The 12,029-nt window shown below is 39.9% G+C and overlaps 1 protein-coding gene across 2 annotated transcripts; it reads right to left on the reverse strand.

The window, feature by feature from the left end:
• Nucleotides 1-64: 64 nt before the first annotated feature.
• LOC133888270 (katanin p80 WD40 repeat-containing subunit B1 homolog KTN80.4-like) lies at nt 65-9,235 on the reverse strand. Of its 2 annotated transcripts, none has more exons than XM_062328445.1 (18): nt 8,737-9,235; nt 8,194-8,324; nt 7,707-7,824; nt 7,394-7,620; nt 7,159-7,261; nt 6,350-6,420; nt 5,993-6,067; nt 5,767-5,910; nt 5,422-5,650; nt 4,424-5,317; nt 3,596-3,652; nt 3,416-3,528; nt 2,339-2,461; nt 1,902-1,976; nt 1,713-1,825; nt 1,447-1,566; nt 1,299-1,367; nt 65-878 (listed from the first exon to the last, which is right to left on the reverse strand). In XM_062328445.1, exons 1-18 carry the CDS (start codon nt 8,768-8,770, stop codon nt 812-814), a joined length of 2,763 nt encoding a protein of 920 aa, XP_062184429.1. In that variant the 5' UTR covers nt 8,771-9,235; the 3' UTR covers nt 65-811. The 2 variants fall into 2 exon arrangements, with proteins under 2 accessions (XP_062184429.1, XP_062184427.1); XM_062328443.1 differs by having other exon boundaries at nt 4,424-5,320.
• Nucleotides 9,236-12,029: the final 2,794 nt, after the last annotated feature.

The following is a 12,029-nucleotide window of genomic DNA, read 5'->3' on the forward strand; positions in this document are numbered from 1 at the left end:
TTCTTCGGAACGGAATGCTTTATTAGACGAAATATGAATAACTGTCAGACTGTCCAGATGCTCGTAAGTAGAGAAAGATCATCAAAATTCAAGCTGGTGTAGCTGTTTAACAGATTAACAAGAAAGACATTCTCACGAAAAAAGAAACAAGACGATCCTGCTTGCTGCCTATCGCCTAACAGTATAAGCAGGGAAACAGTCGCCATGACAAGGCAAACGCAAGTCCACCGCCAAGTGACTTCATTTTCACACTTCCAAATAGAACAAAGGGAGTCATCGAGAGAACAGAAATCAAATCTTCAAGAATGATGTACACGGCTTGCTTCACTCGTCAATCTTGCCACTGAATCGACCAGACAACACAAACCAACCATAAACTATCAAATGCAAGCTGTTGATTGTCGGTCTGTCGCGCATGCACATTACTAATGATACACAATAAGATGTTACAGCCAGCAAAGCACTAGAAGCGCCAAAAATGCCTTAGCTTCCATCTTTAGGTCATCAATTGATTGAGGCCTATAACACCTTCAGCAGTCCATGAAACAACGTCCGCCGAATATTGTGGCTGAAGTCATTGTCCATGGCAGCTTCTCTTCCCAAATGACACGGATGTCAGGCCATCTGTGTTAGCATGTGTACAGAAGGCATGAACAGCAGCAACAAAATGTTTCTGCTGGTGGTGTAGCCTTGGAGTTTGATGGCAGCGCAAGATTGAACAGCACTCCATGGTAGCTGAAATCCGATCTTGGTGCCATTAGGGGGAAAGCATTTCCCATCTAATTGTGTATATCTATGAGTGTGTGGTCAGTCAACTCATAACTTCCTGGAAGACAAGAGTGAGTTCTTGTGCTGCATTTGCAACTGCCCCTTTTATTCTGTTAAACAGAAAATATCAAGATTTGATTATTACGAAAATGCAAATTGTAAAGAGTTTGATAGGGTTACTAAATGACTGAAAGCTACGCATTTAGTATGGTTTCAAAGCTCCAATGAATGGTTCGCTAGACTAAACCAAGTAGGCTGTAACATATTTCTAATGGTTTATAAGGTCAGCCTCCATTATATAATTCTAGCATTGAGGCTCATGTCCTGTTTAATGCCTATGCACAGCGTTAATTCGAGCAGCGAAACTTTTGACCTGTTTTGCGTGGATGGTCTTGTTTGGTAATGATGGCTGATTGCACTCTTCGACTCGACAACCCAAGCAGTAGATGCAGGTCATTATTGCTATCTAGTTACATTTACAGGTTAAAGGTATAATTTCCCTAAGGTATAATATTTAGACTGTCCAATACCTTGTAAGAAACGGAAGCTTATTTTTGACCTTCTCCAATTCAATGAAGCATAGGTTGCAGCGCTCCCGCCTACAATGAACAAACAAGTAAACCGCATCAAATACTCTAGTAATGGCCTATTATGGAAGCAGCTGACTGAAAACTATACCTTTGCTCTGCCTGAAGATCTACACCAACAGAAGAAGGCCCTGCTGATACTGTTGAATGGATTACTGGCCCAAAAGTCCTAACAAGCTTCACCAACAATTCCAATGAAACACCTAAGTGTCTGCATATATTTAATTAATAATATATCAGGGTGGCAATTCGGACAGCACAAAACATGCATGAATCGATAAAGATTTGGTGCCAATAGTTTGAATATAATCCCAGAAAACCATCATAAGCGCTCACAAAAATTGCAGCAAGAAGTACCTATCAGTTTTACTCTCCAGAAGGTCAGTGACAACAGGCAGGATAGAGGTACATAAATCTAGTGTGATTGTTTCATTTTTCTCCATCAGAACACTTGCCATATCAGCAGAGACCTGAAGATACCAGAAATCATATAATCATCAACATGCTAATCATTACATGCATAATAAAGAGTTGCCAAGTACTGACAGCGTGATCACACATCTTCTCCATCACAGAGATAACACCCCTGATGTCATTTCTATCCCACATTTGATGAATAATCTGCACATCAACAAAAAGAAACAGCCTTTGAGAAAATGCATTTTAAAAGTCTGTTGTTTATCCAAATCGTCGCTTTACTCCACTAAGCAACACAGCTACTTACAAAGTCAGTGATCACACCACACTGCTGTGTAGGCAATGCAACAACATTTCAGGACGAACTATTTAATGAACCCTATTATAATCTTGAACACCACAACATAGGGCATATATATCTTCTTTCCTTTGATCAATAACTTGGAGAAATTTTATTATCTGATTAATCAGTAGGTGAAAAGCTGGGATTATAAAACTGCTTTTTCTGCAGCAACATTACAATATTACACAATCAATAAGGCCAACCGGTCGAGCACTGCACTGACCTGCAATTTTGTCAGTCGAGACCGTGTTGAGCTTAGAAATAGCTCGTGCTGTTCCATTAGAAGAGATAGAACATCCTCATCACTAGCTATGATTGGAGTTTCAGTAGCTTGGTTGCTTCCTCTCTGCAGATGAAAAAAGGTTTTACATATATCTCAGCGTAAAAAGAATAGATGACCAAACATGCAAGTGAGCTGGAGAACCATGAATTCTACTACTTTCCAGGTATAAGCTGAGATGCCAAAGTTTAAGGTCTGCAACTTTTCAATATATTAAGGGCATGCTAGGAACGCAGGAATGCTGCGCTAATTTTACAGGAAACAACAAGAAACGGGAAAAAATCCTGCATTCCAAACAGGAAACTAAGGATTTGTCCAGGCAAGGGCAAGAGTAAGATTGATGATCCATTAAGTGTATCTTTCATTTTAAATTTTCATGTTAAAGATTGTTGAGTCATGCTCTATCTTTGGTCCATGATATCCATGCACGGGAATTGGACAGCAGCAGCCAGTAGGAAACTTGAAATCAAATTACTCCCTCCAATCCGAAATAAGTATCGTTTTGGACATCGACACGGTCCCCAAAATACAACTTTGACTACTACTTTTTGTTGTAATATATTGATAAAACATAGCAAATGTATACTATTATGAAAGTACCTTTAGAGACAAATCTACCCATATCATTTTCAAATATTCAAAATCAATAAATAAAAAGTAATTTGCAGCCAAAGTTTAAAAAATAATCAACCCAAAACGACACTTATTTTGGACGGGAGGGGGTACTACAGACTATAGAGCAAGCACAGTATCTTTTAATTCAACTACCTGCAGACAAGGGGGAAAACACATGAACATATATCCATGTGAGGAACAACAGGACATTGATTATGCCAACTACAATTTAAAACCAGACAGCATCATTGTAATAAAACTCAGCCAAAATGCATAATGGTTAACGACAGTATAACAGCAGCATCAGGTAGAGATACAAAACAGAAATAGTGTGGATACTGAAATTAACAGAAAAAACAGAAGAGTAATGAAATGTATAAAGCTTATGGATTGTCTCAGACATACAGATGAATACGAACGGCCTGTACGAGCCAGCGAAGAAGAACTACTTGTCGGTTCTTCGTGACTAGGGGACTGATCCCTCCCTTCCCAATTAGAGACACTTGATCTTGTTCTTCCTACATGATAATTTATTCAGACCCACAGAAGAAATTATTTGAAGTAACACAGAGTAGCAAAAGATACCTGCTCTTGAAACTTCAATATAGTAGTTATCTCTTGGTTTGTGCAGTCTAGAAACGTCTGTAAAACATAGCAAAAAATGCTCAAAAAGGAACTTCCAACTTATTTATGCTAAATGAACTTCAAAGGAAATTTAAAATTGGTGTGATTACCCAAAAGTATATTTTGTTGTCAAAACACAAAGATAGCTAATAACTCAACAAGAGAACAGACAATGTGTTTATCAAAAGATTCACAGTACAAGCACTGAAAACACATAATTTGTCCGATTAATGCTGAGCAAACAGGATATTAGTTAATCAATTTCAGATGACAACTACAAGACATGCAAAACATTTAGCTCTAGAAATTACTGAACACCTTGAACAAATAAATCAGTTGCTTCTTTCCTTAAAAAGGTAAATTGTTTGCTCATTAGCTCTTGATTCAGTATGGGAAAATGGAAATTTCATTAAAATATATTAGATATTTAGATTGAAATCCACAGTTCCAAAGGAAATAAGACTTTTATGTGGATGAGCACCTTACTGCATAACAACTCTAAAATCCGTATATTTAGGTAAGATTCGATTAACAGTGATAAAATATATGCAGATGAATGCACAACAAGAACAATGCATTAGTTAATTACATGCATATAGGGATGTACAATATATGCATACATGTGCATGCACATAACACAACATACATAGCAAGCAAAAGAGGTAGTTCGACTTGTAGTCCATTTAACTCATGATGAAGGAAATCAAGCACAGCTAACAATTGTAAAATAGTAATTGAATCAAAATGTAGCAGCACATAAACTAGATAAGTTAAGGGTTCGGATCATACAATTCTCACTGTGGAGACTTGTATTCGGTTCTGTTGAATTCAAAAATCCCATCTTGTCAACTGCACCATGTTTAACATCTTCACGGATTTCTTCAGAACTTTTTGTTTGAATAACACCATTTCCCCGGGGAAGAAATATTTGGCAATTAAAGTCATCTGTTTCAGTATTTTTGCTTCCAACATCAACTTTGTTTGCATCACCTTTGGCATGGGTTAGCTTCCGTAGCTCAGCATATCTTGATTGGATTCTGTATGGTGAGACTCTTCCAGCAGAAGGTTCTCTCCTAGAATCAGAGGCCATTTCCATTCTTGAACTTGTTCTGGGGACAACAACAGGTGCCACATCAGTACTTTCTTTCCTTGAATCTGTAGCAGACTCTAGTCTTCTGCTTGCCTTAGAAAGAACGGGTGCAAAATCAGAGACCATTTCCATTCTGGAAGCTGCCCTGGGAACAACAGGTGCTGCATCAGTACTTTCTTTCTTAGAATCAGTAGCAGACTCCAACCTTCTGCCTGCCTTGGAAGCAACAACAGGTGCTGAATCAGAGGATATTTCCATTCTTGAGCTTGCTCTAGGAATAACAGGTTCTGCATCAGTAATTTCTTTTCTAGAATCAGTAGCAGGCTCTACCCTTCTTGTTGCCTTAGAAAGAGCAGGTGCCACATCAGCAGCATCACTTCTAGAATCAGTAGCCAGCTCTCCTCCTGAGCTAGTTCTTGGGACAATCACAGGCACTACATCAACTTTACTGAAATTGTGAAGATTAGAGGCATTGTTACTCTTCAGTGAACTTCTCTTCAAGGTGGTGCCACCAGATGCAAAAGCTGAATTTCCAACAGATTTAGTATTGGAGCCGATTCCAGCCCTTTGTGGTGTGCTTGGGACCATTCCGCCTGCTTCAGTATGGTAAAAGGACGCATAAAAGGTAGATAAGGCATACGAACTGCATTAACCATTAGATGTAAAAATGTACAGATAGAGAAGATCAGCAACATACAAGCTGTCAATTTTGTCTCTTTGAGTGCAGAATCTGAGTTTTGAGAAACTGATAGTCTTCCTGAAGAAGCCTTTAAGTTATTCTCTGAATTTTGTAGAACTGATGATCGCCCAATGTTAGCCCTTGAACCACTGTCATTTTGTAAAGGCATAGTGCCACTTGACAAAGTCTTCAATTCAGAATGACCATTTAGTTTTGTCGAAGTACCAGTTGCGTATGGCTCAAGACGCTGCCAATTGATTACTTTGTTAGTACATTCCACAAAACAAGCAAAGAGAAGACTCCAGTAATCCAGTTGAGGGTAACAGATAAGTGTTACAAATGTAGCAGAAACCAACAACATACCGTTAGATCAACAACCCATATTCCAACACAACTTTGATTGAAAGAACAACCAAGAAGTTTTCCCTCATGGACATTTAGATCAGCAAGTCTAGACCATCCCACATCCACAGTATCGTGGCATCTTATTGGCTCCCATGAGAAAACCTGCTTCATATAAGAAAAGTTTATCTCTGGAAGACATGGGGAAGATGCTGTTGTGACATGGTCACATAAGGAAATGTGCTACCTTTAAGCTTTCATGCAACCCACATAACAGAGATCTTCCATCAGGATTGAATGTCATGGATCGAACACCTGTTGTCTGATAATTCAAATAGAAACATCAAGAAGCAGGTGAATTTAATAAGCGATCAATTGAACTGAACTGTCTTGCAAAATGTTCATATATGATCCTTTGTAGTTACCATCTACAACGAGAAAATAGCATCAACCAAGCTGACATTGGTTTCTTTCTGCTCAGTTTTTGTTTTTGAGGAAACGGGAGGGGAGACCCCTAACCAAGTTACTTATTAAGGAAATAATACTAACATCACGTTGCATTGCAAAATGTGAAGAAAAAAAACAAAAGGATATAGTAATATACCTCAGGTCCAGCAGATCCAATCAACTCAAAGGTTTCCAAATCCCAGAACTTGACAGTTTTATCAGCTGAACCTGAGTGAAGCAACAGGTGTTATGTAAGAAAGATTTAGTTTCAAAACAAAATAGGTAAAGATGACTTTCTGAGTTCCATATGAATATACTCTTCACTGCCTGAAAGAAAACAATATTCATCTTCACTAGAACAGATGGAATTTCTTATTCAATGACACTAAATCAAAATATCTAAAGATGTTGTTTCATACTTTCAATGGTGTAAAGGATTAGATCTACCAATACCTTAATACTCCTCAGATGATACACAATAAGGAGCTTATACATGGAAACAAGCAAGATATCCCACAAAAAAAAAGAGAGGACGTGTATTACTGATTTACTTACAGCAAGTTAAAATATGCCGGAACACAACTATTTAGCATTTTGGCAAACAAAGGAATAAATTTAACAGACATGACATGTAAAAAGTATATGGAACAGTAGATACCATTTACAACCATAATATGGTACATTACAATTTACCATTTAAAGCATCAACTCTTGTTTTTAGTTCGCATGTACGTGCTTACAGAATTTTTTCCACTCAATAAACAAGCGGCAAGAGGGCCTTGTTATTAAATAGCGTGTTATACTTGTATTAATTTAGCCAGTCAATGAACAAATGAGATTTTACTTCAACCAAATGACAAGAAAGAAGTCCAATAGTTAAGCATAAACAAGTATAGAGTACAACCAGGGACAAATAAAAGTTAATAATTAAGAGGCATATCAGCACTATAAAAATCTGAACCTAACCTGTTGCCAGAAGGAACTCATGGGGATGGAAATCTATGCACTGAATCTGACCCTCATGGTTCTTGAAATCATGTAATAACTTTCCAGCTGTCAGATCCCAAACCTGCCAAGGCAGAACCGATTATAAGTTCAATAAAGTAGAAATATTATGTCATTAGAAGAATTATGGAAAAGAAAATTGATATTGCATCACAAGAATTAGAGACTGAAATACACAGGAGTAACTAATTTGTACCTTCACTGTATTATCTTCACCACCAGACACAACCCACCGCCCATCGGGTGTGAATCTAATAGCATTCACCCCTCGTGTGTGACCTTTGTATGTATGAATACAACCCTTCCTTCTTATATCCCATATCTTCAAATTAGTGTCCAATGATCCAGAGGCAAAGAATTCCCCAAAGGGATGGAAATCAACTGACATGCAGTTTGACCTATGTCCAGTAAGAGTGCGGACAACTGCATAGGAAATGAGGCAAGTGATACAATTAATAAAAGATTCATATATACATATAATAGTAAGTTAAACATCCATATTTACATACTCTTTGCCTCCTCCAAATCCCATAATTTTATTGTTCCACTGGCTGCTCCTGCGGCCACAAACACTTCTGTGGAATCAAAACTAACCGACTCCACAGCACTTGTATGCCCTGATAAACTCTGTACAACCACCAAAAAGTTAGAAGAGTGGGTCAAATAAAGTATTCCATTACTTAAAACATTACATATGACACCTCTGTTAACTAAAAACACTATATTCAACACATTACCGTGCAGTAGGTTGATATTTAACATAAAAGTACACTCGTATTAATTGAATCCCAACATAAAGAGAACTATGCTAGATAAGCCATCAACAGTTGAAAAAGTGGAATTTTCATCTTTTAACCACTTCAAGGTTCAGCCAAGAGTTTTGCTGGGTCAAGTTCAGGGTTTTGTTTTCCTACTAAACTGTAGAACCACATTTTACATATAGTCAAGGCTGTCAAAGTCCATGCTTAGAATTAACACTAGACAAATCAATCTTACCAATATTGAATTTGGTTTCCCAATAGCCCAAAGATTGACCTTATGATCCTCTCCTCCTGTGACGAGAACCCGGGAGGTCTTCCTCCCAATCTTGAGGCAGTTGACATTGGATGAATGTGCCACAAACTCCTCTACACCAAATGTAGTCAAGGCATTCCAATGTCGCAATTTTGGCAACCAAATCACCCCCAAAAACTCACATTACGGCAATGTACCACTTCAGACATTTCACAAACACAGGATGCCAGCAATCTCACTTCTCAAATAATCAAAAGGTAAATCGCTAACGACTGCTCAGTAATCACCAACAGCTCAATGTGACCCAATCTCAGAACCACCGAATCCCTAATAATCTTAACGAGGGGGATAGAGAAGCAAAAAACTGGGAGCTAAATGCTCCCACTAAAATTTGCTGAATCAAATCGCCCAATTAATTGAACGACCCCAGCAGTAGCGATGGATCGGCCAAACAGAAACTACGCACCTCCCCCCAAAAAAAACAAAAAAGTTTCCAAAATAGCACAAACAAATTGACGAGGATACGGAGCTTGTAGGCGCGCTTGGTGTTGGTCGTCATGGCCTCCGCTGCGAATACCGCGCCGCGGGCGCCAATATCATTTCAGATCACGCCGACGCCACGGCGCCACCCCGAGACCCCCACCTTCCGGCCCGGATCTCGCTCCGCCGCCTGTCCCCAGCACAACGCAACCTTACACACTCCCGCCAGAGCCTCCCTCTTCCAGGGAGGAGAAACCCTTCCGCCGCCGCCGCCGAGGGGGAGGGGGGCGCCGCCACCTCCGCCGTAGCAGCCGGCGCCGCCGCCGCTCCTAAAGACGCGGAGAGGAGGGGCAAGAAAGAGGGGGTGGAGGGAATGCGGCTGCGACTTTGGGTTTGGTGCGCGGTGGAGGTGGAGGAGGGGGCGGGCGAGGGGAAACGGAGCTGTCTGGTCTGGTCTGGTTGGGGCCGGGCCTGGTGGGTTCGGATGGGGAAGCAGGAGGAGGAAGACGAGAGGTCCGGTTCGAAAATTTTGAATTAAAAAAACTTGGGGTTTTTTATTTTGAGAGGTGTATATACCAGGCTGCATAAACCTACGGACATCTTCAGCAGCTACTCAAATTTTCATCCTTAAAAACACTATCACACATTTCCTATCACTATTACAATATCCTTTATTTTTTCATCTCCAGTAACTACCCTATTTTTTCTCTCTCCAGATCCGCTGTCCGCCTCTATAAACAGTACAGATACAGTGTTGCTACAGTTCCCACTGTCAGCCTCTGTGAGCAGTGTTGCTACCTCGTGCTACAGTGTTACGGGTGCTACAGTAGCTCCGCGGATTTGCAGGTCCTTTTTCTCTCTCCGCAGCACTGTAACACCGGATATCGGTTCTGCTGGAGTTGCTACAGTACGTGAATGGTGCACGGCAAATCACTGTAGCAGCCGAATCTGAAAATTGCCTCGTCTGCTGGAGATGGCCTTACACCATATGCATTTACTTCCAACGTACGCATACGTATACATGTTCTAAACATACATGCTATATATAAAAACTCGTTAAGCGCGTATGTATGTACCAAAAAAATTAGGCCCCAGTGAGGCTCGGGAGCCCATCATAGGAATCGAACTCTCGATAAGGTGTTTCTACTACTAAAATGAAACTAACTGAGCTATCGTTTAGTCCTCTTAAAAAAATGCTTAAGAGTTGGAGGGCTCATCTTGTCTTCTTGGCTCACATCTTCTGTTACTATAAATCATTTGTGAGTTTTATTAATGTGTCTCTCTCTAGGCAAGCATTTGCTAAAGGGTAAAACCGTTCGTTTATGGTCTTTTTTTAACTCAGAAATTTTCCTCTTTTTTAAGATTACAATGTACAACGGCGGATCTTCATGGGCAGGAAGAGCTCAAACCCTCTTACCAGATGGCACTCCCTGTAACCCTCTTCTAGCCCCCTCCATTTTTTGCAAAAGGAGAAAAAGATAAAGATGAGATGAAGAAACCTTTTTCATGACTTAGCTTCATCCACCACTGAATCGAGTTATGTTATATACAATTAGGCAATTATTAGATCTGAATGTCTAACCAGATAAGATGATGAATATCAGTCCCGCACTTAGTTGAACAGGCTGCACAATTGTTCCTTTATTTTCACGGGTGCTATGGGTAGTTTCTTGTTTAAGACTTCAAGTTTGAGTCCTTTTACAGAAACATTGTGCACTTAATCATTTTACTGTGCTCCGTAAGTTGCGTATGCGTGAGCAGGTTTAATTTGTACCGTTGAGTGAAGTGCTGTTGGAGAATACCACGTAGTTGTTACGTACACCGCATCGATCTCAAAGTTACGTGTGATTAATTTCCAAGTACGACGACATTGTGCAAAGATGAAACCGTTTTTAGCAGAAACTGTGACTGCTAATTCAATAGGGACAGCTTTGTGGCTTCATGATTAGCAGTAAGTAGTTCAGTTGGCTTGTCGAGGAAAATCAAATCGCTTTCCCTTCTTTTTTTTTCTTTTTTTTTTTTTTTTGAGTGGAACTAGGATGACGGATCCGATAAAATTGCCTGGTGGTCCTTCTCTTCTTCTATTTGTTGAGACGAAACCTCTGCTTCACATAGCTTTATTCACTGTAGATTCAGAATTTATGGAGTGCTGTACAGTTGCTTTCGTAATAGCTTAGCCAATTTGCGTAATCTATTGTAGACCAGCAAAAAAACGCGGCAAAGACTAGAGAAGAATATTCTGTTGGTGAAATAGCTCAATTAGACGCGTTCCTTGCTGTCTTTTAGAAAAGGAAAAATAACAGTGAGTGGCAAAGGAGGAACTAGCTTAGCTGCGTGGAAGAGACGACCATGAGGGTTGGAGCACTACGATTTGTACGAGTAGGAGCGCGCGCGATTGCGTTGAGATGTATCCGTTTTGGTTTGGATTGGATTGGATGGATTATTCAGCACCTCACTCCGGCCGCCCTCAGTACCGGGTCCAACGGCCCTCTTCGATGGATCGAGATTGGAGTGAAGTCAGGGGATCATTATCCCTCTTCGATGTGGTCACAGGTAGCATCTCTTTCCGCTCTCGTCCTGCCGCGTGCCGAATCCACCCATGCCATGCCGCTGTGCCCACAATGCTACTATGGGGATGAATTGAGCATAGCTTAGGGTTCTTGTCATGGAAAGCGTCGTTCTGAGTTTAAGTTTAGACTCAGATGTAGGTGCTAGTATTTTTTTATCAATTTTTTAGAGTAATGGTATAGGTATACATATGTATTTTTAGTGGTTAAAGTATGTGACTGTGTTACATAAGGTTATATATCTAATCTTATTTAAACGTGTGCTAGAACATACTCATACGATGAGTGTGGTATGATCATGTGTGCGTCTGACTTGTATGAAAAATCAATGCCAGAATGGGCTGTACTGCAGGTGGAATTGCACTGTGTGTTTACCTCGTTTGCATCTGATTAAGCAGTAGAATCTTATGTCCTGTGAGATTTCAATGTGTGATGGTTTAGCTCCTTGCAGATAACTACTGGTACTAGCATGATGCCTAACTCCTACTTGTGAGAATCTAATGTTCGAGTTAGAGTCTGTTTGGTAAAACTCTTTCTTATCTAAATTCTCTGCGATGAGTGATTCTCTGGAGGAAGTAATTTTTAGTTAAAAGTGATTCTGTAGTGATTCTTTAAAATAAAATATATAGAGGAATTGATTCTGTGCGCGAAGTGAATCAGGGGAAGCTATTTTTTTCAACTCCTTAGCTTCTAGTTTATTTCAGAGAATCACTCCCCGCAATTACACTCGGTGGACTAAAAGCTGAAAGCTACTATTTAACATAGCTTCTC

This window comes from Phragmites australis, chromosome 13 (genome assembly GCF_958298935.1).
Source record: "Phragmites australis chromosome 13, lpPhrAust1.1, whole genome shotgun sequence".
In the NCBI taxonomy this organism is placed as follows: domain Eukaryota; kingdom Viridiplantae; phylum Streptophyta; class Magnoliopsida; order Poales; family Poaceae; genus Phragmites; species Phragmites australis.